Source organism: Sander vitreus, chromosome 15 (assembly GCF_031162955.1).
Source record: "Sander vitreus isolate 19-12246 chromosome 15, sanVit1, whole genome shotgun sequence".
Classification (NCBI taxonomy): Eukaryota; Metazoa; Chordata; class Actinopteri; order Perciformes; family Percidae; genus Sander; species Sander vitreus.
The window spans coordinates 19,038,525-19,060,236 of NC_135869.1; the positions used below are offsets into that span (position 1 = coordinate 19,038,525).

A 21,712-nucleotide genomic window follows, 5' to 3' on the forward strand; every position below is an offset into this window, starting at 1 on the left:
TGATGTAGTTAAGATGTGATTGTGGAACCAAACAAACAAATTCCATTTTTTGAGATGGCAGTTCAGGCTCCTGGCTGTTTACATTTGCAAGCATACCATTTGGTTGTCTTTTTATCCGTCACACGGTAGGACAAGAATGTCTGAGTAGTCTCACCCGAGACATGCAGTATACACTCACGGCTAAATAACAAATGTTTTTCAGACAGTAACTGAGTGGCAGTTTTTGCTCCTAAGAGTTTCATTGGGAACAACTCGCCCCCTTGTCTTGTAAAAACTGTTTTCTGGTTTCTTGTGGGTGTGTGAAGATATAGACTTTCTAATACTTTCTGGCAAGCATTTGACACAGCTTTTGTAACCACACTTGCGGTTTTGAAGTTGAGATTTACAACCCACGAGGTTTCTATTCTCTCTTAGGTGTGTGTGTGTGTGTGTGTGTGTGTGTGTGTGTGTGTGTGTGTGTGAAAAACTGGGGAATACAGTATACTTGTGGGGTCCAAAATGCTGGACCCCACAAGGTTAAAGGGCTGTTTGAGGGTTAAGACTTGGTTTTAGGGTTAGAATTAGGCTATGGTTAGGGTAAGGGGCTAGGGAATGCATTATGTCAATGACGGGTCCCCACAAAGATAGTGAAACAAACGTTTGTGTGTGGAGAGAGCGTGTGTGTACACACACACACACACACACACACACACACACACACACACACCCCGTATGTGGAGAGTGTTGTGGCTTTCATAGAGGAGCTGCAGATTAGGTCATATATTAAAAATCTGTTTATAATATATAAGTTATAGCAGATTTAACAACGCAATCTTATTACTTTTTTCATTTTTAACTGTGTTTTGTACCTTTTTGGAAGTCTTGCATATCTTTTTTAAAGCAAAAATAACTATTCCCTTGTTTCAGATTCTAAATTATGAGAATCTTCTGCTTCGTCATATATGATAATAAACTGAATAGCTTTAGGTTTAAAACTTTGGCTTTAGAAAAAATACGGTGATTTGAAGGCATCCCCTTTGGTCTTTAGACATTTTTATGGGATAGTTTTCTGACATTTTATTTACCAAGCAATTCATTGATTAATCTAGAAAAGTATCTGCAGATGAATAGATACAGAAAATAGTCATTAGTTGCAGCCCTACAAATAAATAATGATATATAAATACAAATAAATAATGATATATATATATATATATATATATATATATATATATATATATATATATATATATATATATATATATATATATATATATATATATATATAATTAGTACCAAATCCTTGTCCTTGCATGTAAACTTGGTGTCTCATTGTGTCCACTCTGTATGCTTTGTGATGGGAGCTCACTTTTTTGCATACACCATGCAGAGCAGGCAGAAGGTGGGTGGGTGACACAGCAAACCAAAAGGGAGGTGTAGACTCACCAGAAGTGAAGTTACTAGAGTTACTTTTTGTCATTGTCATGGAGGAATTTGTCTTCTGTGGCTCTCGGGCTAAATCTGAAAGAAATAATGAGACGCTGGTTTTGCCTTTTTGGTTGTTGCTGTGAACCCCATACTAGTCTCTTGTTGTCTCGAGGGCACTTTATTCAGATGAGCCGGTAAAGGCAGGCGCTTAAAGTAATGGTGATTCCCCACGGGCAGATACTTTCCCAGTGATGCAAACACATTAATCATGTTGCATTTACACCTGGATGAAAGGCTAAGATCCAATCACCCAATCCTGAGGCTGTCTGGAGGATCTGATACCATTATATGTGTGTGTGCACCACAAGAAAGGAAACAAATATGTTTGATTAATCGACTGACTAATTGCTTTACAGTTTTTTATGTGGTATGTAGTTTATGAATTGCACCTGAATCTCAGTACTTGACTATTAGGGGTGTGCAAACCAATTCACACATCGTATCGCGATTCAAGCTCTATCGATTAATTTTTTTTTTCTTCTTTTTTGTTTTGGCGTCTATTGTCCTGAAATGAGTTTAGCTCGCAATTCCCATAGATGGCGCTGCGTCGAATTCACACTGACGCCTGGGCACTCTTGTCATAATCAAAAGGATGAATGCAGCCGAAGTAGTTTAGTCTGCGCAAACGATGGCAAACCTCACAGATAGAATTACCTGCCGCATTCTCATTGAAGGTGAGAGTTTGGACACATTTTGGCTTTTATAGCCTCGAGGGGAAGACGGAACTTGATAGGAATCATGCTATATGCAGGCTTTGCAAAGCGAAAGTTAAGTATTTTTGGAAACACCACAAACTTGAGAACCCACATGGTACGCCATCACCCAGAGATTAACATCAACAACCAACGCACTCTCTTTCAATGCTCTAAACTCCCACGAACTCTGAGCGAAAAGCTCTTTTTATTTAACAGTTTTATTTTATATTTGAATTAAATGTATTTGAAAGCTGGCCAAAGCTTGGCACTTTTGCAGTTTTTAGTTTCAAATTGATTTTGAATCAAATCGTGAGCCTAAAAATCGATATAGAATTGGGACATTTTTTGAATCGTGCACCCCTATTGACTTTGTAGTCAGATTATTACCTTAAAGCTCACTGCATGTCGCTGTGCCTAAGAACATGTGCTAAATAGCAATACAATTAAAACCAAAGCTAGTAAAATGTAGAATCCTGTCTGATCTGATGCTCCGTGTAGTTGTGTGTTGTAAGAAAGCCAGCTGTACCCACTGAGTGTGGGAAGAGCATCAATGCTAACGTGTTATGTAAGGAGAGATTCCAGGAAGCTGAATGTCAGGAATCGGGAAGGAAGTGTCTTCTTTCTCCATACTGTATGTCTAAGGTTCAAAGTTCTTTATTGATCATGTGTGTTAATCACGGATGGCAGCAGGCAGAGCACTTTGTGGTGGTTTGCGTCTTTGATTATCCTTTTGGCTTGCTTCCTGCAGTGCTGGGTGTAGAGGTCCCCCATGGATGGCAGCTCTCATCTGTCTCTTCATCTGCACCTTCTTCCCTCAGTTCTGAAAGCACAGTGTCCGTCTCTATTTTTATCATTGATGTGGGCCGTGGGAGCCGCCTGGGAGAGAGAGAGAGCGGCACACAGATTAATGTGGATTCCCGGAACAACTGAAGAGTATGCAAACTAGTCAAACATTTTTCACAGCTTCTGGTAGGAATTAAACATTGTTTAAGGAGGGTGTGATCTCCAGCATCACAGGGAGATGCACACTCCAATTCAGTGCAAGCCGCATTGGTTTATATTAGTGGTTGTATTGTTCAAATAAAGATCTGTGGAACTCTCTTCATGAGTTGCCAGGTGGAGCAGAAGGTTACATTAATGATTGTGTCTGGCTGTAGGCTACACAGACAGACAAGTATGTTTTCTTTCTCACACACACCCTACCGTGCCCTGCACAGGGCGTCAATGCCCCAGGCGCTCAGTTAGTGACATTATCAATGAATCCACCTGAACTATTATGCTCTGGTATGATAAACTATGTTGTGTCATGTGTTTTTTTTTTTTTTTTATACACATGAAAACATACCACAGTGAAGTTGTATGTTGGCGCAGGATGTAAGGTGGAAGTGAGCTTTAATAATGTACGTTGCAACTGTGAGGTTTGTTAATAAAATGTTATGAAGTGCTTGTTCGGTCATTTGGTCCACTCGAATGACTATAAACTCCGCATTCAATGCAAAAACAAACTGCACTACCCCACTGCTATTTTCCAACATTTGAATTTCAAATTTGAATCTGACAAGCAGTGACGTAGATCGTGATGGAAAGTTGATTGTTCTCTGGATATCCAGCCCTCCTGTGTTCAGATACACCCTGAGAGTGTCTCCTCCAGGGTCCCCATGTTCTCTACTGCAGGAAGCCACAGTGACTGTACTTCACCTCTCTGCTCAACATCCAACAAACAACCAAAACAAATTGGAATTGCCATGTCATGAGTTGGTATTGCTAGCTTGACTTGCTCCTGCAGGTAGCACTAATAGGGTTGCAAAGGGGCGGAAATTTTCTGGTAAATTTCCGGACACTTTCCATGGAAAGTTTAGCTGGGGAATTTTGGAAACATTCCAATTTAAAAAATAAATAAATAAAAATAAACTCCCGTATTTTAAAAACTAAATGTTAGCAAGTATGTAGTAGCCTATGCTGATTACTGTGTGCATGCATGTCATTGACGAATATAGGGAGGACATTCAACTGAAGTTGCATTAAATCAGGTTGTTTTAACCAAGATTATACTGCAAGATGGGTTTTTTTTTCAACTACGTTTAAGTTGCCTGTTATAGACTAACCGTATTATAACAAGCAATATTAAAAATATTCAGTTTATTCCCGTTAATTCCCATGGAAAGTTTCCATCTTTGAAAATTCCCGGATTTTGCAACCCTAAGCATAATGTCCTTTTTTTTTTTTTTTTCACACCATACAGCCTATTCTAAATGATTTAGTGAGCTCGTTAGTGCCATCAATAAACACTACCTTCTGGGTGAGATATATTTGGTAGGTACGTGACTGGGAAAGCTCAGGAGAGCGGTGTGTTAAACACATTTAGACACACAGGTACAGGAGCACAGAGAAAGAGTTGCACTGTTTGGACCGTTTTTTGTTGTTTTTAAATCGATGTAGCCATATTTGTGACGTGATTTTCACCGATGCTCCACATGCGTTGATTAATCTTTCCTGTCCAAGATGTCCAGACAGAAAGATATAAGGAAAGTGTGTTAAACTCAAAAGATGATAATAGTTTGCTACTTTTGGTACAAATAGAAGTAGTGTGGATCTAGTAAAAAAAAAAAATTCAATGACTATAAACACATGTAAACAAGAGCTCTGGTCCAAAACGTGTACTTACAGTAATTCCCCTCGACTTAATGCTTAACAGGAGACACTAGCGCTGGTCAATTTCAGACCAACGGGATACATAGGGAGAGGTGCTGCCCTGGTCATGTGTTCAGAGAAAAGCCAGTTGGAGCAGGAGGCAGAGCGAGGACAAAAGCACATAATTGGCTCTCTGTGTGTAATCTGTAAAAAGGTTTAAAGCCGAAGGGATGCACTGTACAGTAACCATGCATCACGTTGGTGATATTGCTCAGTATAGTTTGTCCTGTGTGCAAGACTGCATTGATATAATCACTGCTCTGTAAGGGCCACTGACAGACTGCTTGTGCCTTTAAACCAAACAGCTCTATACAGGGAAGGTCCCTCCTTTTCAAGCGTCTAACAGGAAGTTTATTCTCTGTCCTCTAGTGACAGATAAAGTGTTTGCCCCTCCTTTTCATCCACCCTCCCCATGCATGTCTGAAGAGTAATTCTGTCTGACCTAGTTGAGCCACATTCTGAGGAGTGTACACAGTGTGCAAAACGCAGTGTGGTCTGGCCGTTTCAGTTTGTTGTTACAATTGATCACACAATACCAATAGTGTAAGCTATTATTAAACACAAACCAATATTATATAAGAGATTGATGTTATGTTGCCTCTAAAACTGTACCTGCTTTACTACTGTGGAGAAAGAGGGCATAGTTGTGGTATTTGTAAGCATTGTTTGTTTGCAGCTAAGAGAAATTATAAAAATTGTTTGTAATATGGTTCCACTGAATTTCGCAACTGGTGCCCTGTTGCCTGTTAGTCATGTGTGAATGTTGGCCTTGACTCTGCCTGCCAGGTGGGTGTGGCCCTGTGAGTCACAGCTGCACAACGCATGGCAAAGTCCAAATCATTCATGGTGTGTTTCCACTTACCGTTGGCTTTGGATTGCAGTGAGTGGAGTAGTTTTTTTTTTTCTTTTTCTTATTCAGCCTACTTGCATACTTTGGGATGTTTGTCTGGCAATTTCTTTTCCAATTTGACATTCAGAAACACACTGCCTATTCTTTTGTCCTGTTTTCTCCCTCCCTTGTGAGTGAGTCACTTCCTGTTAGGCCCACTGCCAGTTGCAGGGAAACAACCGCATCACAGCTTTCTAAATGGACGGTCTGTTCCTGTGTTTTGTTTGTTTTTAAAAGAAAGCCTCGCTGAAGATCGCACACACATCAGGAAATATGCAGGATATCCCTGTTGAGTATTGATTTGAGGTTGGAGTCGCTCAAAGCCTGTTGTCTCCAAATGAATTTCCGTGCAGCAGACATTAAAAACTTCCCTCACTGTGATTATCTGACATGCCATGTCATCATATGTCCTCCTTTCATCAAACCTTTTTTTTCTGTTTTTCTCCCCCACTTTCTTACTTTCCCGCTCTTTCTGCTCCTCTCTTCCCCCCTGTCTCTCAGCTCCAGCTACTCCACAGCAGCGTTAGATTTTGAGAAGGAGCACCAGATTGCTGCCGTGTATGAGTCGCCCAGGATGTCACGGCGGAGCCTGCGCCTGCAGACCGGTGCCGGTCACTATGGCAACGAGAGCCTGGCTGAATACTCCCAGAACCACAGCAACAGCAGCAGCTACACCAGCACCAGGAGAGAGACACGGTGAGACTAGTAATGGATACGAACACTCCCACACAGCTAATAAAGCAATTCAATTAAGTGAGAAGCACGTAGCTCTACTGTATAGAAAAGAGACAAATCATGCATTATTTTAAGTTATTTTAAGTTTTCTTCACTTCTACATTTTTTTTTTTTTTTAAAGAAAGCAAATTTTTTTTCAAAATGATTGAAAATAGGGTATGATGTTTAGTATTTTTGTTGACGATGTCATATATGCAGTATCATTCTATCAGTGTCATTAAGAAGAATAGATTTTTGTTAATATTAAGTGATAATTATAAAACTGCCTATAGGCGTATTGCCGGCAACAGCTGGACAGATGTTGTACCGTAGACCGCAGTGAAATGTGGGACACACTTAGCCCTGAATACTGCTTTGAAGCGTTGTTAGGAAAAGTGTGCTTCTAGTGTGGGTTAAATGAGTTTTGGAATTTTTACCAACAACGTGGCTACCTGACGCACCCGTGAGCGTGCACAGAAATGCTCAAGGCTGATAGTGTGGGTATGTGAACAGACCCTACTGTACATACATTTGTAGTAGTCCCAACATGCCTGTGATACTCGTATACATGCAACAAAACTCACACCTCTTCCTATTTCCTATCTCTGCTCTCCCAGGACGCTGAGGAGCAAAAAGCAGCAGTCCAGTTCCAGCTCCCTGTCTTTATCCTTGAGCCAAGTCAACACACCGAGGAAAACCCTCTCCTTCTCAGCCGCTAATACTCCAATTAACAACAACAGCAGCAGCAGCAGCAGCGTCATTCAGGAAACTAACACAGCATCTGATGCCTCTTTGCTCACCTCCATCGTGGACCAGTCCCATCTGAGACAACGCACCATCACTACGACCACCACCTCGACTTCTGTGGATGGACACTGGGGTCAGTTGTTGAAAATGTGGATTCCAAACATGTTAATTGAGAATTCAATTCCACCATGCAGGGTATACAACTTTTTAAGTTTTCCTTTTGAAAACGAGTAAATTCATTTTTATTTTAAAGTTTTATTTATTCAGTTAGTTATTCTTGGTTGTCTTTGACATCATCTAAAGGGTCTTCTGTCTGCTGTAAAGAGTCCCCCCCCACACAGTATTTGAGTGATTCATTTGGCCTTTATCACAAAGCAAGTTTCACTCATTCAGGTTCTCTTTGGGCTCTCTACTGTAGCTTTGTTGACCAACTAGTTCTTAATTAGTAGCAAGAAAGTATAAGCAGTATATCATGAGATAACATTAAACTCTGGCTCTGCATAGCAAAATGAGGCGCTGTAGAATGCAAAAAGTTATCAATAAAAAATGTTATTAAAACAAAGCTAGAATAGTATAAGCAGCAATAGAAATGGAAAAAAATATACAATGGTAAATATTAGTTACAGATTTGTTAACCTATTATATGCTCACTATTTTGAACATGTTAAATAAAGTGTGAGGGATAATTAAATTATCTGTTAAATTAAATGTCTCACAAACTATTATAATGAATACATATATAAATAATATGGACCATTATAACACTTAACACTGAGATTGTTTTTGCTGCTTAGAAATATGTTATGTAAAAGCTAGACTCGTATACTTTATTCAAGAAAGTTAATAGGTACATTTACTCAAGTACTGTATTTTAGTGCATTTCTTACTTGTACTTGAGTATTTTAATTTTATACTACTTTATACTTGTACTTCAAACACCACATTTAAGAGGGAACTGTTGCACTTCTTTGAACCTATAATGAACATATAAAATACAATGCATTGTTATACAAAAACATGTAGGGTGGCCTAAAGCCTTTAAACATACCTTTTTCATGGTACATTCAATACTAAGCCATTTTAAAATCATTGTTGTATCATTGTTTTGGCGTGTGGCACAGTGAATCCTTAAGCTTAACTGTATCTGTGGATGGCTACATTAGTGGCTACCTAACCTATAGGCCAGTATGCTTATCATCAATTTGTAATTTATTATTATTTTTTTATTTTTTTTTACGACTAGGCAGATTTGTCTTTGCTAATAATATGTTGGAAATATATTTAAATATATATAAATATATTTTCAGACATATTTGAAATGTTGAGGAGAAAAGAAAAACTTTTGAATGAACAATAATTTGCAATAACTCAAGATCTCTAAATTAAGCAATGGCATAATGTTTTATGACGTTAACAGCGTTTTTCAGTTAATGAGTCTTATTTTTCTGTCTACATGCTGTTCTCTTTCTCAGGGAGGAGCTCCGGCAATGACCACAGTTCATCAAGTGTCAATGGCGATGCCATTGCGTCAAAGTCCCATAGCTCACTCTCCAACGGATACATCTGCAAAGACTGCTCTTTTCACTCTCCGAAGATGGACTCCCCTATCACCCGGTCTTCATCATCATTATCATCATCATCATCATTATCTCAGGCGGCTGAAGCTTCCTCGGGTGCCCTCTTCTCCTCATCCTCGTCACCTTTCACAAGCATATACTCCAGAGACCGGAGTCGAAAGAACAAGACAGGTGAGAAACTGACATGTCTGCTGTTCCTCCTCACATTTGTCCTTCTAAAGCTGCAAGGTGAAATCGCCAGTATGTTGTCGTAATGAGAATGTAATTGGTAGTGGTATCTCTCTCCAGGTGTCCTGGTGTCTATGTCTAACACGTGTATGCGCTACAGCAAACGGGCCCTGGCCCCCGTAGTGTCCTTAGTCACCGTGCTCTTCAACAATGTGCTCTGGCTGGGTTCAAGGGCAAAGAGCCCTCCAGGAAAAGGTATACAACAAGAGATGCTCTTTTCTCTTCATCAATTACCCATCATTCTCTGTTTTCTTCTTCTGTCTTTTGCGGTGGCAATTTTTTCCAGAGTCGCTCAGCTCAGAATGAGATTCTCAGTGATCTTGAGGAAACTGAGAATCTGACGGATTTTAGGCTAAGTTCTCATTTGCAGCTAATTTTAAATCTCCACTTTCTGCTTAAGCAGGCTTTTCATCATCACTCTTAATGTTTCTGGCTGAGTTACGGTCTATTTCTTTCACATGTAACCTTATTACCTTTCCTCTTATTGGGATTTCCATAGCTTCCTGTCGTTTTTCTCTTAGGGTATCTTCAAGTGAATTTTTCCATCATTGCATCACCCATTTTTATTTTTATTACTTTGTGTCTCTAGCCATGCCTCCACTGTGTGTTTTGACTAACAGTGATTGTACGGGTCGGGTGTGTCACCAGGTGTACTTGGGTCGTTTTCGGACTCGATGAGACAAGCTGTGTCCTCCAGTTTGTCCCAACTGTGGCTGTTAAAGCAGACAACTCTCCACAGGATGATGGGCTACAGGGCTAATGGCTATGAAGGACAAGGTACCAGCTGTAACAACACTGGGCGAAGGTCCTGCTCCTGCTGCTCTTCTATTAATAAACTTTCTTCGGCATTTCTCTACTTTCCTAAACTCTTACTTTTTTGTTTAAGGAGTAAGAAGCCTCATATTAGGATACATGTGTAGTTGAATTGACTTTGAAGGATCTCCTTATACTCTCTATTTCTTTCTTGGCCCTTCCAGCCTTCACTCTCACACTGTTGCTTTCTATTTCTGAAGGAGGAAGTATACTAGAAACAAAATCAAAACTGTACATACCCCCCAAAATACCATTGCCTAAATTGGGACAAAGCTATCACATGATGAGTTGCACCTTTAGTTCACATGAGGTTGTGAGAAGATTGAGAACACTCGAGCAGAACTAAAAAGGCACCTCATTGATAACTCTGCAATTTTCAAGTTCCAATTTGTACAAGGTCATTTTTTTCCAGTATACTGCTGATTCAAGCTGGTTCTTTTACAGCTGCAGAAGAATTTCAACAACTCATGTCTCTTTATTTTTGTTTCTAGCAGTTTTCACAGTGTGTCCTCTTAACTGTTTCCATGCACCTCTATTCTCATTTTCTTCATGAAGGCATTGATTTCGTCTGTCGTCACATTCTTGACATGCATTTACTCTTCTTCTTCATCCATCGTTCACTTCGTCTTCTCACACAATGTGTTTTTTGTTATGTAAATAAATGTGTTGTATGTATGTTGCAGCTCACTCAAGTTTCTGTGGAAGCATGAATGTGAAGGATCTGGTGACTGAAGATGCATCACATCTTAATCTCAATGGTTCCCTGTGTAAGCGCACACACACAAACCACACACACACACGGTTTCTCTTTCTCTCTATACTTGGAAAATTTTCTTGTGGTAGCCATGATTGACGGAGTTAATTATATGCGTGACCTGTGTTAGGACCAGTGAGCAGAGGTTGTGTGAACTGCTTTAACCCGTCAGCAGCCTGTTGACCGTTGTGACCTGCAGATACTTCTCTTTAGTCCTTCAAACCGGTTTCAAAAGATCGTTTTCACACCAAAACTTGACATAAATGATGATCATTCCTGACATAACAGGCTGTTTTTGTCAAGTTTTATTTTTTATTTTATTTTTGCACTTATACAAATCGTATAAAATAGATAACAGAGGTTAAACATATGTCACAAAATAGGTTAAGTAGTGGACCTTATAATAAGAAAAGCAGACACACAAAAATAAGAGACACACAAACAGTGCACAATGCAGCTTCGCTCTGATGACTATAATCAGCATTTTGAATCATTAGAAATCATTTATTATGGTGAAGTCCACATATCTAGCACCACGTAAAATTAGGCTGATAACTACATGGGTACAGTGAAGTAAAGTTAATTAACACATTTTTCATTCAGGAGACCCAGCTGAGGAATGACCACAGGCATGTTGTCATACGTTTAGTTGTTCATGTTGTCATGAATGAATATATTGCATATTGTACGAAATGCAAGTTGACCACTTGTGTTGTCTTTTTATTATAAACCTATAATTTAGTGTTACTGATTCTTTTTCTTTTTAATTTCTGTTGCTTTGCTTATTTGCAGAATTGTATTACTTTTTTATTTGCTTGTAAGCCATCTTAATGTCATTCATTCACACGCCCTTTGTTTTTTGTGTTTTCTGTTTGCCGTCTGTTTGTCATCCATCATTCCGGCGTACACAGGCGATGACTGTAAAGGGAAGCAGCATTCAGAGACACACACCGTCCTCCTCACACAGTCCTCCAGGCCTCGACGCCTGGCGGGGGCACTGTGGAGCGTCCTAGCTTACACAGGTTAACCAGAACTTCACTTGTGTTGATGACAGCCTGTAAATATACTGTTACAAGGATATGTTTAGTACTGATAAGTCTACAACTCAGCCTCTTTGTAGTTGTAGACCACTTGTGCTGCCATTAATACATTTAAATGTGTCCCTCTTTCACCTTGTCTTCCAGGTTACTTTGTCCTCCAGCTAGGTTACTGTGTGGCGAGTGCAGGCAAAGCGTTCGGATCAGGGGTTGGGACAGTGGTGCAGAGGCTGCTCTCACTGTTCTGGATGCTCCTGACAGCTCCAGGTTTGTGGCATCTTTTTTTCAATCTTTTTTAGAAATATGCGTCTTCTCTACTTCTTTCTTTGGCAACTCGTTGTGATTGTGTTGTCATTCTCAGTCTGAATGTGTGTTTTTTTAATCTGTCCAGTGAAGGCAGGCAGTGGACTTCTGTGGTTTCTTGCAACAGGATGGTACCAGCTGGTGTCTCTCATGTCTCTCTTCAACGTCTTCTTTCTGACACAGTAAGAGCCCTTTCCCCCTTTTTTTTCTTCAGGTGTTGCAACGCACAGAAGTGAGAAGTGAGTAAAATATCAGTTCGGCTTTCGTTTGTAATAACAATGTATCAAATGACAATGGGGTCACTCGCAGTCATGAACCAACAGAGAGTTAAGGCCTAAATCTGAAGCTCCTCACAGCTTTACAGAGCTTTATAGTGAATTCCAGCTCATTGTTTTGCTGTCCAGCCCACAACTCTACTAGTTTTGGTTCACCCTCACTGCTCACAAGTGTTGTTTCAGCAAAAAGCTCTAAAATCCTACTTTCATGGCAGTTCGTGAAATGGTCACGTTATTGAATCTATTGATTTGTGTACTGAACGCATTAATGTCGTCATTTTCGTGTGGTGAGCACGAATTTTAAAGTAATGTATTTCAATGGGAAGCATATTTTGTGATCACAGAATGATTACGGTAGCGACTAGTATTGATAAGGCGAAAATCTGCGCAGGGAGGTTGGTCGGGGTGGTGGATGAGTCAGGACTTTCACCCCGGAGACCGGGGATCGTGACCCGCGTGTTGCGGTTCTATTCCGCGTTATTCTTTTCCTTGCCACAACCGTCCCGTTGTTGTCGGCGTGTCCTGCGTGTGATGGTTCCTTTCCCCGTTCTTCTTTTCCTAACCTCAACCGTCCTGTTGTTGTGGCTGACGTGTAGCGTTTCATGTCCTCGTTGTTGCGTGCCACAGAGACCGCGGATTGTGTCCCGCGTGTGGCATCCCGCATGTGGCGTCCTGTGTGTTGTGGTCCGTTCCGTTGTTGTCGCTGGCGTGTGGCGTTTCATTTCCCCGTTGTGGCGTCCCCCAGAGCAGCTCAGTGTCATTGCAGTTCGTGAAATGGTCACGTTTAGAAAATCGTGACCTGTATACGAAATAAACAAGAAAATCGTGACCTGTACACGAATCAATAAATCAAAAATAACGTGACCATTTCACGAACTGGCGTGAGACCGGGTTGCCACTTTACACTACCTGCTCTGCACCAAACAGCAGACACACAGTTAGCGAGTAGCTGGTGAACATAGTGAAGCATTTAGCAGCTAAAGAGCTAGATATTTCCCTCAGCAGTTGGTAAACATCAAAGCGAGTGCAGTTGTACTTATATTCACCAGGTGGCCAGAAACACAGCTCCACATCAATCATAATATTGCTCCATAACTGCTGGATGTGTAAATAAAGCAACTGTTTGCTAACACATTCCCCATATGAACTTAATAACTTGACATTATGTTATTGTTGTTTCTGCTTCCCCCCAGTGGCCAAATTTTCAGAGCTGTGAAAGCAATCGTGATAGAATTATCAATCTTGTGTCTTGAAGTACTGCATTTTGATTGATAATTCAACATGTCTTGTCATGAGGAACAGTGCCTGTTTTCCTTTGATGTATTTTGACAGATTTGATTCATAAAGGTTCTTGTCTTTTTTTTAATTAAAAACACATACTCTTGTCAGTTGTGCGTTTCTGACCAGTGTGTGACTCTGTGTTTCAGATGCCTTCCCAAACTCTGGAGGCTCCTGTTGCTCCTTTTTCCCCTTTTGCTCCTCCTCGGTAAGTTTATAAGAAGTACCATTATAACAGGTGTAACCCATTTAGTGAGCACATACAGAGAAACCTCACTCTGTAGTGAGGCAGTAGCCGTCCTAACCAGCACGCATCCCTAGAGTATGCAAATCCATAACCAGATTCAGGTCAGCCTTTCTGGGCTTTTAGTGAGTTACTCCACTCTGTGGTTCAGCACTGCTCACACATACTTACACATCAGCAAAACATAAACGCAATCATGTCTTTCTTTCTTTTTTTTCTGGTAACCTGGTGAACTACTCCATCATTTACAAGCTTGTCCCTTGAATCCTGATTTTTCTTTTCTTAAAGTCAATTTTGTTGTGTGTATATATAATAATAATTATGTGCTTGTTCCAACACTGTATTGCAGCTACTGTGTATGATGTTTAAATTAAAGGAAATGGTAAAACACAAGACACCATGCAGCTGCAGCTTCACATTAAATGTAAATATTATATAAAAGTGAATTACTTTATACACATTTAACCACAATTCAGCCTATTTAGCATCTGTGATATCGACCAGAATTTAAAATGCATTTCTGAAGGGTTTGAACAATCCGAACATCCGCTCATCGTAAGTTTGTTATGAATGACCAACCAGCAGGTGAGGTGTGGTTTAACCTTCACAATGTAATGTCTATATGCAGCTTTATGGTTGTGGGGTCCGTCCACTGCTGCCCTTCTCGCCTACCTCCCAGCCATAAACCTAACCGAGTGGCGTCCTGCGTCTCCCTTCACCCTCCTGGCTAACTTGGTGCCAGCTTCTCCTCCAGTTCCTGCCTCTCTCCCCGTCCCTGCACCAGAGACTCCAGTGGAGCAGACCCCAGCCACCCCGGTCTCACAGGCACTAGTAAGATACACAGATGAAACAATGAATAGCTCTAAATAATAATTAGAAAGCACGGTGGATGGAGAGAGAGAGAGAGAGAGAGAGAGAGATATAGAGAGATAATGCTATTGTGTGTCTGGTGCAATGCAGGACTGTCTTGAAGTCACCTCAATTTGCAACTTTCTTTCTGTATCTATTCCAAACCTTCTCTTCCTCAGCCGTCCCTCCCCCCTGTGGTGGTCTCTAGTGTGGACTTGGAGCGACTGGAGCGCATTGAGCAACGACTAACTCTGCTGTGGGAACGAGTCCAGCAGGGTGACCAGGAGCAGGAGCAGCGTCACGGGGAAGTTTTGGGTCTGTACAGCACGCTGAGGGAGCAGCTCCACACTCAGACGGACAGGGAGAGCCTGGGACTGTGGGTGTCCTCCCTGCTGGAGCAGAGACTTGGCGTGTTACGGGGAGAGCTGACGCAGGAGAGCACACAGAGAGCACAGGTAAAGAGCTGAGGATAAATGTTCAGTTACAACACACAACAGTGATGTTATGATCAAAAGGTTTACATTTATCTCACATTTTTCTTTTTACCCCTTCTCCATGCAGAGTGCAGAGCAGCAGAAACGGCACCAAGAGGGTCAGGCAACAAGGCTGGCTGATTTAGAATTGCTGCTCAACACTCTGGCTGCCAAGACTGAGGTACGTTCAGCAGATTCACTGCTTCTCCACTGAGAAACATCTTAAAAACATGCATGCGAGATGGCTTTTTTTATTTTACATTTTGTATTTGTTATTTTACAGGTGCAAAGTCCCGCCACACTTGTGCCAGTGTTATGTATAAATGTCTAATTGTCAATGACTCTCCTTGGGCTCAGTGTTCATAAAAGTGAATCCATTACAACTGCCAAAATTATAAATACAAGCAAAAATGAAGTAGAGGAATCATAAAAGCAAACAAGCACAAGATTATAATCCATAATAAAGTACAGAATGTAAGCGTCGGGGTTAAACATTAAAAAGGAACCCAGCACAGGCAGTCAAATTATTAACTACCAAAATCTATTATAATAGCATGAGATAAGTCTGTATACAAAGGAACAGTGGTATTGTATCAAATGTCTTATGAAAGGGTGTTATTGTAGTTTGTGTTTTCTCTGCAATTTTCAGTAATCCTTATACATGGTATTTGTTGTAGTCGGTGCAACAGAAGCAGCAGCAGTATGAGCTCGAGAAGCAGGAAAGCGAGAAGGAGGTTGTCACTTCATCAGCAGATACAGTTCCCGCCAGGTACAAAAACCAGGAAGAATAAGTAAACCTTTCAAGTCCACATGTTAACTGATTCTATTTCTTTCTTTTTTTATTATTAATATGTGCTATTTACGTTTTGTGCGCAAATTGTCAGATTACGGCAGCTCACATGTAGATTCTGTCTTTCACTCAGTGTGGGTGTGAAGCAGGAGGACCATGATGCTCTGCTAGTGGAGGTGCAGAGACTTGAGGTGGAGCTGGGCAAAGTCCGACAGGACCTGCAGGGTGTTGTGGGATGCAAGGGCAAGTGTGAGCAGCTGGACACACTGCAGGAGACAGTAAGTAACTGTTTAATCTGCCCTTTCGGTGATGCAGTTACGGACCTAGTTTTTCCTGACATCTAGTTTCTACTACATTTCTTTATTCATTAGATTTCTGTGTATCCTTTTCCCAGATATCCTCCCAGGTGTCCTCCCAGGTGCGTAAGGAGTTGCAGGCCCTGTTCTTCAGCAGTGGTGGGTCAGGAGAGGAGCAGGGAGAGGTGCCTGAGTCTCTGATCCTCTGGCTGTCCCAGCGCTATGTAAGCACCCCCGACCTGCAGGCTTCCCTGTCCTCCCTGGAGCTGAGCATCCTGAGAAACGTGTCCCTGCAGCTGGAGCTCAACCGGGCCCAAACCCTGGGTGAGGTCGAGTCCCAAACCAAGACCATTGTTCAAACGGTAACTGGGACTGTCCAGCACACTGCTGCTGCTGAAGGACTGACAGAAGAGGTAATGAACGTACACTTCTACTGTTGACATCATCATGGCTGTGGATTTCCATCTAAATCATATAATCTAAACTAAGCTCTTTAAAAATGTGTGTTTGCCATGTGTTTGAGGCTCTGATTTATGCTTTATCTCTTGTCTTGGGTCTCTACTCTAGCAAGTGAAGCTGATTGTCCAAAACGCTTTGAGGCTCTACTCCCAGGATCGAACAGGCCAGGTGGACTACGCCCTGGAGTCTGGAGGTAAGACGAAAGCCTCACATAAATGTCTGTGCCTCCCCATCCAAGTCAGTAAGCAAGCCAGCTGCTCCACAACTCTGCACTTTGCTCTAATGTATGTCTCTTACGTAATGAGGATGCAGGCATTAGTCAGGCTCGAGGACAACAGGGTATTAACAGCAAAAGCTCAGGCTCCATTGTCAGGCGTGTTACTGAACGCTCTGCTGATATACACGAGAGAGTCACTTCACAGTGGGCGTGGGTACTGAGAGGTTCCTGTCTGTCATACAGGCTGAGATGCCAAAAAATCTTTAAAAAGATAGCAGGCTTGGGCATTTTAACTAATACGTGTTAACAGAAATGGTCCATGATGATAATGTTTTTAATCAATTGTTATATCATTTAAGTGCACCATGAGCATCAACACAGCTCACTGCATGTTTATTAGTGGGCGAAGGGCTTCCCCCAGGAAATTGGTAAGCAGAGGGAGCAGCGGTCCAACTGGTGATTATCAGACTAACTTCTGGTGTCATCTAGGACCAAATAAGGAGGAACATCAGCAAACATGAGGAATATTTATCTTAAGTCAGGGTGTACAGTGTAAAGACAAATGTTAATGCAGACGTTGTTGCTTCAGTCTCTCTCCTTATGATAAGAGGTCCAAGAACATAATACACAATGACTGACTGTGCATCTTTGTAAGGACATGATGCCCATCTTAACTGTTGACAGATGGCTTTAAGGATAAGAATGCTGTTGAAGTTGGAACAGTACACACAAGCTGTGCAGTATGGTTGACCCTCAACTTCCACCATTTTGAACTCCACAATCATTATAAAGTGTATTAATAATTATTTGATATTAAATTCAAGTTTACTGCTTCCTCTTAACGTGTGTGTGTGTGTGTGTGTGTGTGTGTGTGTTCAGGTGGCAGCATCCTCAGCACTCGCTGCTCCGAGACATATGAGACCAAGACGGCCCTCATGAGTCTGTTCGGCCTGCCACTCTGGTACTTCTCCCAGTCTCCACGTGTCGTCATCCAGGTGAGCCTCACCAGGAGATATTCATGATGTTAGTTAAAGCGCAGGTTAACAATTTTTCAAATCTGTCTTAAAACAATAGTCGTGAACTTTGAAACGGCCTTTTCTGATTTCTGTAATCACTCCGCTTTTCAGCAGGGAAATACAAAAAGAAATTTTTTTTGTTTTTGGAAGACATTTACTTGATTTGACTAACTCACACTGCTGAAGCTTCATTTTACCTTTCCCCCCCATCATTTACAGGAAAAGCACATTAAGAAGGAATCTTCTAATGGCTAGTATGAACAGGAGGAATGATTACAGCTAGCAAAACCTGTTTTAAATGTTCATGACTACTTGTGAACCTATCCTTTTAAGCTTATTATGATATATTTAAGGTCCAAGCATGGTCCTTCTTTATTTGATGAACTATTTGAGTAATTAACTGTTGTTGGGAAATAAATTAGTAGGAACTGATTAGTAGGAACACTCAGTCACAAGTCTTAGCTGCTATTATGAAACTTATTTAGGCATTTCTCCTCTCACTTCCCCTCCTCAGCCCGATGTGTACCCCGGTAACTGCTGGGCGTTTAAAGGCTCTCAGGGTTATCTGGTGATCCGGTTGTCCCTGAGGATCATGCCCACATCCTTCTGCATGGAGCATATCCCCAAGGCCCTGTCCCCGACAGGAAACATCACCAGCGCCCCACGCAACTTCACTGTTTTTGTAAGAAACATATTAAAATAAAGCCTTACACCTGGACACAGTGACGAATGCCTATTTTCACTGATGTTTGTTTGCTTACAGGGTCTAGATGACGAGTACCAGGAAGAAGGGAAGCTGCTGGGGCACTACATATATGAAGAAGATGGGGAGTCACTGCAAACCTTCGCTGTCATGGTAACTTAAGACGCACCTTAACTAGAGATGTTCAGTACTATTTTGTCCTTCCCGATACAGATTTCGATACCTGAACTTGGGGGGGAGAGAGAGAGAGAGAGAGAGAGAGAGAGAGAGAGAGAGAGAGAGATACACTGCCGATTTTGCAGGTTTTCCTACTTACAAAGCACGTAGAAGTCTGTAATTTTTATTATATATATAATATATTTTTATTTTAACAGCTGTATACTACTAACCCTGTATGGATGTGATATGATTGCTGTCATTGTTGTATGGCCTGGCTCAGGTTAAACCCTTTGTAAAACATGAACAAATGCATACAGAGAATGAATGCCATAGAACTTTCTTTTATTGTCTACTTCAACAGTCGGTCATAACTGAAAAAGAACACAAACTACTTAAAAGTATATATTTTTTCAGGGCTAAATTACAGGGTATCGGATCGTGCATATACTTGGGTACTCACAGGATCTTAAAAGTATTAAGTCTTAAATGTAATATTCTAAAAATGCCATAGCATCATAAATAAGTATATAAGTATTTTTTTTGTTTCATAGCGTAAGAGCTCTAAATGGGACAAATATTTTTCTCATTTTATGTTATTAGAGTACAACACACTTAATTATTATTATTATATTAGTATTTAAAATATCTTAAAAAGTCTTAAACTCAACTTGGAGAACCCTGAGGGTACCCTGAAGATACCAGCATTTTAGGCAGTATCGGAGGCATATCCGGTACTTCTATCGGAACAACTCTACTCCTAACCTATTACAAATAAAAATCTGTTAATTGTCTGCCAGCATGTTCTTAATATCCCCCCTCTTCTGATTCAGGAAAAGAATGACAGGGCCTTCCAGATCATCGAGGTGCGGGTGCTGTCTAACTGGGGCCATCCAGAATACACCTGCATGTACCGCTTCAGAGTCCATGGAGAACCTCGGCCTCAGTGAACCAAGCCCTACCGTACACGCTCATATATGACCTATCACCCTATCTGTACATAGTTCTAGCCAACTTCTTTAAAACTGAGGGAATTTGGCAGTACTCTGTGGACATTTTTGTACACAATACGTGAAGGCACTGAAGTTGTGGATTTTTAAAGGAATGTGCCCAGACTGAATCATGAACATGTGTTTTGCATATTGAAAGGAAAGTCCTTATGGGGACAGGAAATGATCACAGAAGAAGCTAAAACTCCCATTCCCCTTTTCTTAAAAAGGCCTCTTGCACTGAATCAGCCCGTGGGAGCAACTTCCACTCCTGCAGGGAGGTGGCCGCTTGAAATGGGGGATTATAGTTGTACCATTTCCTCACACTGCCTCTGTCTTCTTTTAGTTTCTGTTCTTAATGATCTGTAATTAACTTTGATTTCCTGTTAGTCTACTTTTTTCAGGGTCAAAGCCACTACACCGTTTGCCTGTGACACTGTCCAGGTATTTCACTCCCATTTATTGCTGTCAAGTCTCTGCAATGACTTTTACTGAGCTGTTTGGCCAGAGTGCAGGACTGGACAACACTCACAGTGGGTGTATACTACTGGACATGTAAGGTTCACTACATTCAAGGCTCGGCATCATGCATCCACATAGCCATAACATTTTCTTTTTTTTTTTGGAACTGAACATGCTGCCTACGGACAGGCTGAATGTTTCCTCGAGTGGAGGCTTGATGCAAATGATCCTTTAACTTTACAGCAACACTATATAACCGCTGACCTGAGCTCTGTGTCAGGCTCCTAACTTTGTACATTAGATGAAATATGTGTATGGTTATGGATGGACTTCAGGATTAATTCTAGCATGTAGCTCTTCCTGAACCATTAACTTTTTACATGCATCATGGATTCGAGTAAGTGTCCTCTCTAAAGGTTTGGGTCCTGTGCCTGGATCTCATATTACTAATGACTGACGTTGAAAGCTAAATAATAATTATTTAGCTTTCAACATCTTAGTGTAGAACGCTAAATAATGTAACTACACCTGTTGAGTGATTTTTTTTTTCTTATTTTTTTTTTAATTTTTTTTCTGTTTTATAAAGAGGGACCTCTGTCTGTCTCTCTATAGCTCCGTTCTAAACGTCCTCCTCACATGGGCTCCCTCTGTTCTGAAACCCGGAAGGAATGTAATCTGTATATTTCATTGTTGATAGTTGGTCCTTTTATAATATCTGCTTTTATCAGTGTTCCTTTATAAAAAATTAAAAAAAAGAAATCATCCAGTCATTATCATAGTTATTAATGTATTACAACCATTATTTCTACTGTTGCTCATTGTGTTTTGCTTTTTTTTCTTTGTTTTGGGGGGTTGTTGATGTCGGAGGATGCACTGCAACGACTTGTTAGAGAAATGTTTGGCACAGGTCTTCACAGTTTGTTTTTCAAGAATGGTGGGTGTGTGTAGTCATTAATTTTGGTTGCAAATATGGGGAAGTCTAAAATGTTATGTATAAAGAATGTTTTGTTCACAATCTTATTTATTAACAAGTCAATTAGTGACGGCAAATTATGAGTTACTGCAATGTATATTTTGTCAAAAGCTGTTCAGTGCATTTTGGAACTATCTTGGGACTTAAAGATAAATTGCTATTTTTGTTCAGTCATGAGATGACTTAACTGCTTTGGAATATATTCCAATAAAGACTTTAATTTTGAAGAACTTCACTGACTTTAAATAATATGACCATGGCTAAAGAGATTATTATGCTCTTTATTGTAGATTAAAAATGCTTTCTTTTTTAAATAATTCCAATTTCATATTTTTACTTCTTACCATACCTTACGTGCATTTTCTTAGATTACAATGTTTTGGTGTAGTGTTAGGATAGCCAAAGAAGTTAAAAGGCCCTAATTAAAAAATAAACACGACATTTCCGTGAGTGAATTATCAATGTAAGGTGTTATTAAGGTATATAGGGGCTTCTTATAGGCATAAACTACAATTGGGTTGATTAAGAGTATTTATCTAACTGGTATTTATAGCACGTCATCTGTTGCCCTCTAGCGGCGAATACCGGAACCACGGAATTAAAAACGTTTAGTTTAT

The 21,712-nt window shown here is 40.6% G+C and overlaps 1 protein-coding gene and 1 long non-coding RNA gene across 6 annotated transcripts in view; one reads left to right on the top strand and one right to left on the bottom strand.

The window, feature by feature from the left end:
* sun1b (Sad1 and UNC84 domain containing 1b) overlaps window positions 1-21,325 on the top strand; it is a 31,589-nt gene extending 10,264 nt beyond the window's left edge. For 4 of the 5 annotated variants that reach the window (XM_078268753.1, XM_078268751.1, XM_078268750.1 and 1 more), the window contains 21 exons: window positions 6,244-6,438; window positions 7,074-7,336; window positions 8,676-8,951; window positions 9,069-9,203; window positions 9,657-9,785; window positions 10,505-10,588; window positions 11,487-11,597; window positions 11,760-11,879; window positions 12,004-12,097; window positions 13,618-13,676; window positions 14,341-14,543; window positions 14,741-15,016; window positions 15,123-15,215; window positions 15,712-15,803; window positions 15,958-16,102; window positions 16,219-16,533; window positions 16,688-16,772; window positions 17,676-17,791; window positions 18,327-18,494; window positions 18,576-18,668; window positions 19,505-21,325. In XM_078268753.1, coding sequence (XP_078124879.1) covers window positions 6,317-6,438; window positions 7,074-7,336; window positions 8,676-8,951; window positions 9,069-9,203; window positions 9,657-9,785; window positions 10,505-10,588; window positions 11,487-11,597; window positions 11,760-11,879; window positions 12,004-12,097; window positions 13,618-13,676; window positions 14,341-14,543; window positions 14,741-15,016; window positions 15,123-15,215; window positions 15,712-15,803; window positions 15,958-16,102; window positions 16,219-16,533; window positions 16,688-16,772; window positions 17,676-17,791; window positions 18,327-18,494; window positions 18,576-18,668; window positions 19,505-19,621 — 3,096 coding nt within the window. In that variant the 5' untranslated portion in view covers window positions 6,244-6,316 and the 3' untranslated portion in view covers window positions 19,622-21,325. The remainder of the gene's footprint in view (window positions 1-6,243; window positions 6,439-7,073; window positions 7,337-8,675; window positions 8,952-9,068; window positions 9,204-9,656; window positions 9,786-10,504; window positions 10,589-11,486; window positions 11,598-11,759; window positions 11,880-12,003; window positions 12,098-13,617; window positions 13,677-14,340; window positions 14,544-14,740; window positions 15,017-15,122; window positions 15,216-15,711; window positions 15,804-15,957; window positions 16,103-16,218; window positions 16,534-16,687; window positions 16,773-17,675; window positions 17,792-18,326; window positions 18,495-18,575; window positions 18,669-19,504) is intronic. The other variant, XM_078268752.1, reaches the window with a different exon arrangement.
* Window positions 1,282-5,885, bottom strand: LOC144529595 (uncharacterized). The gene is made up of 3 exons (XR_013503025.1): window positions 5,716-5,885; window positions 4,828-4,997; window positions 1,282-3,038 (listed from the first exon to the last, which is right to left on the bottom strand). It is a non-coding gene; the product is annotated as an uncharacterized LOC144529595 (long non-coding RNA).
* Window positions 21,326-21,712: the final 387 nt, after the last annotated feature.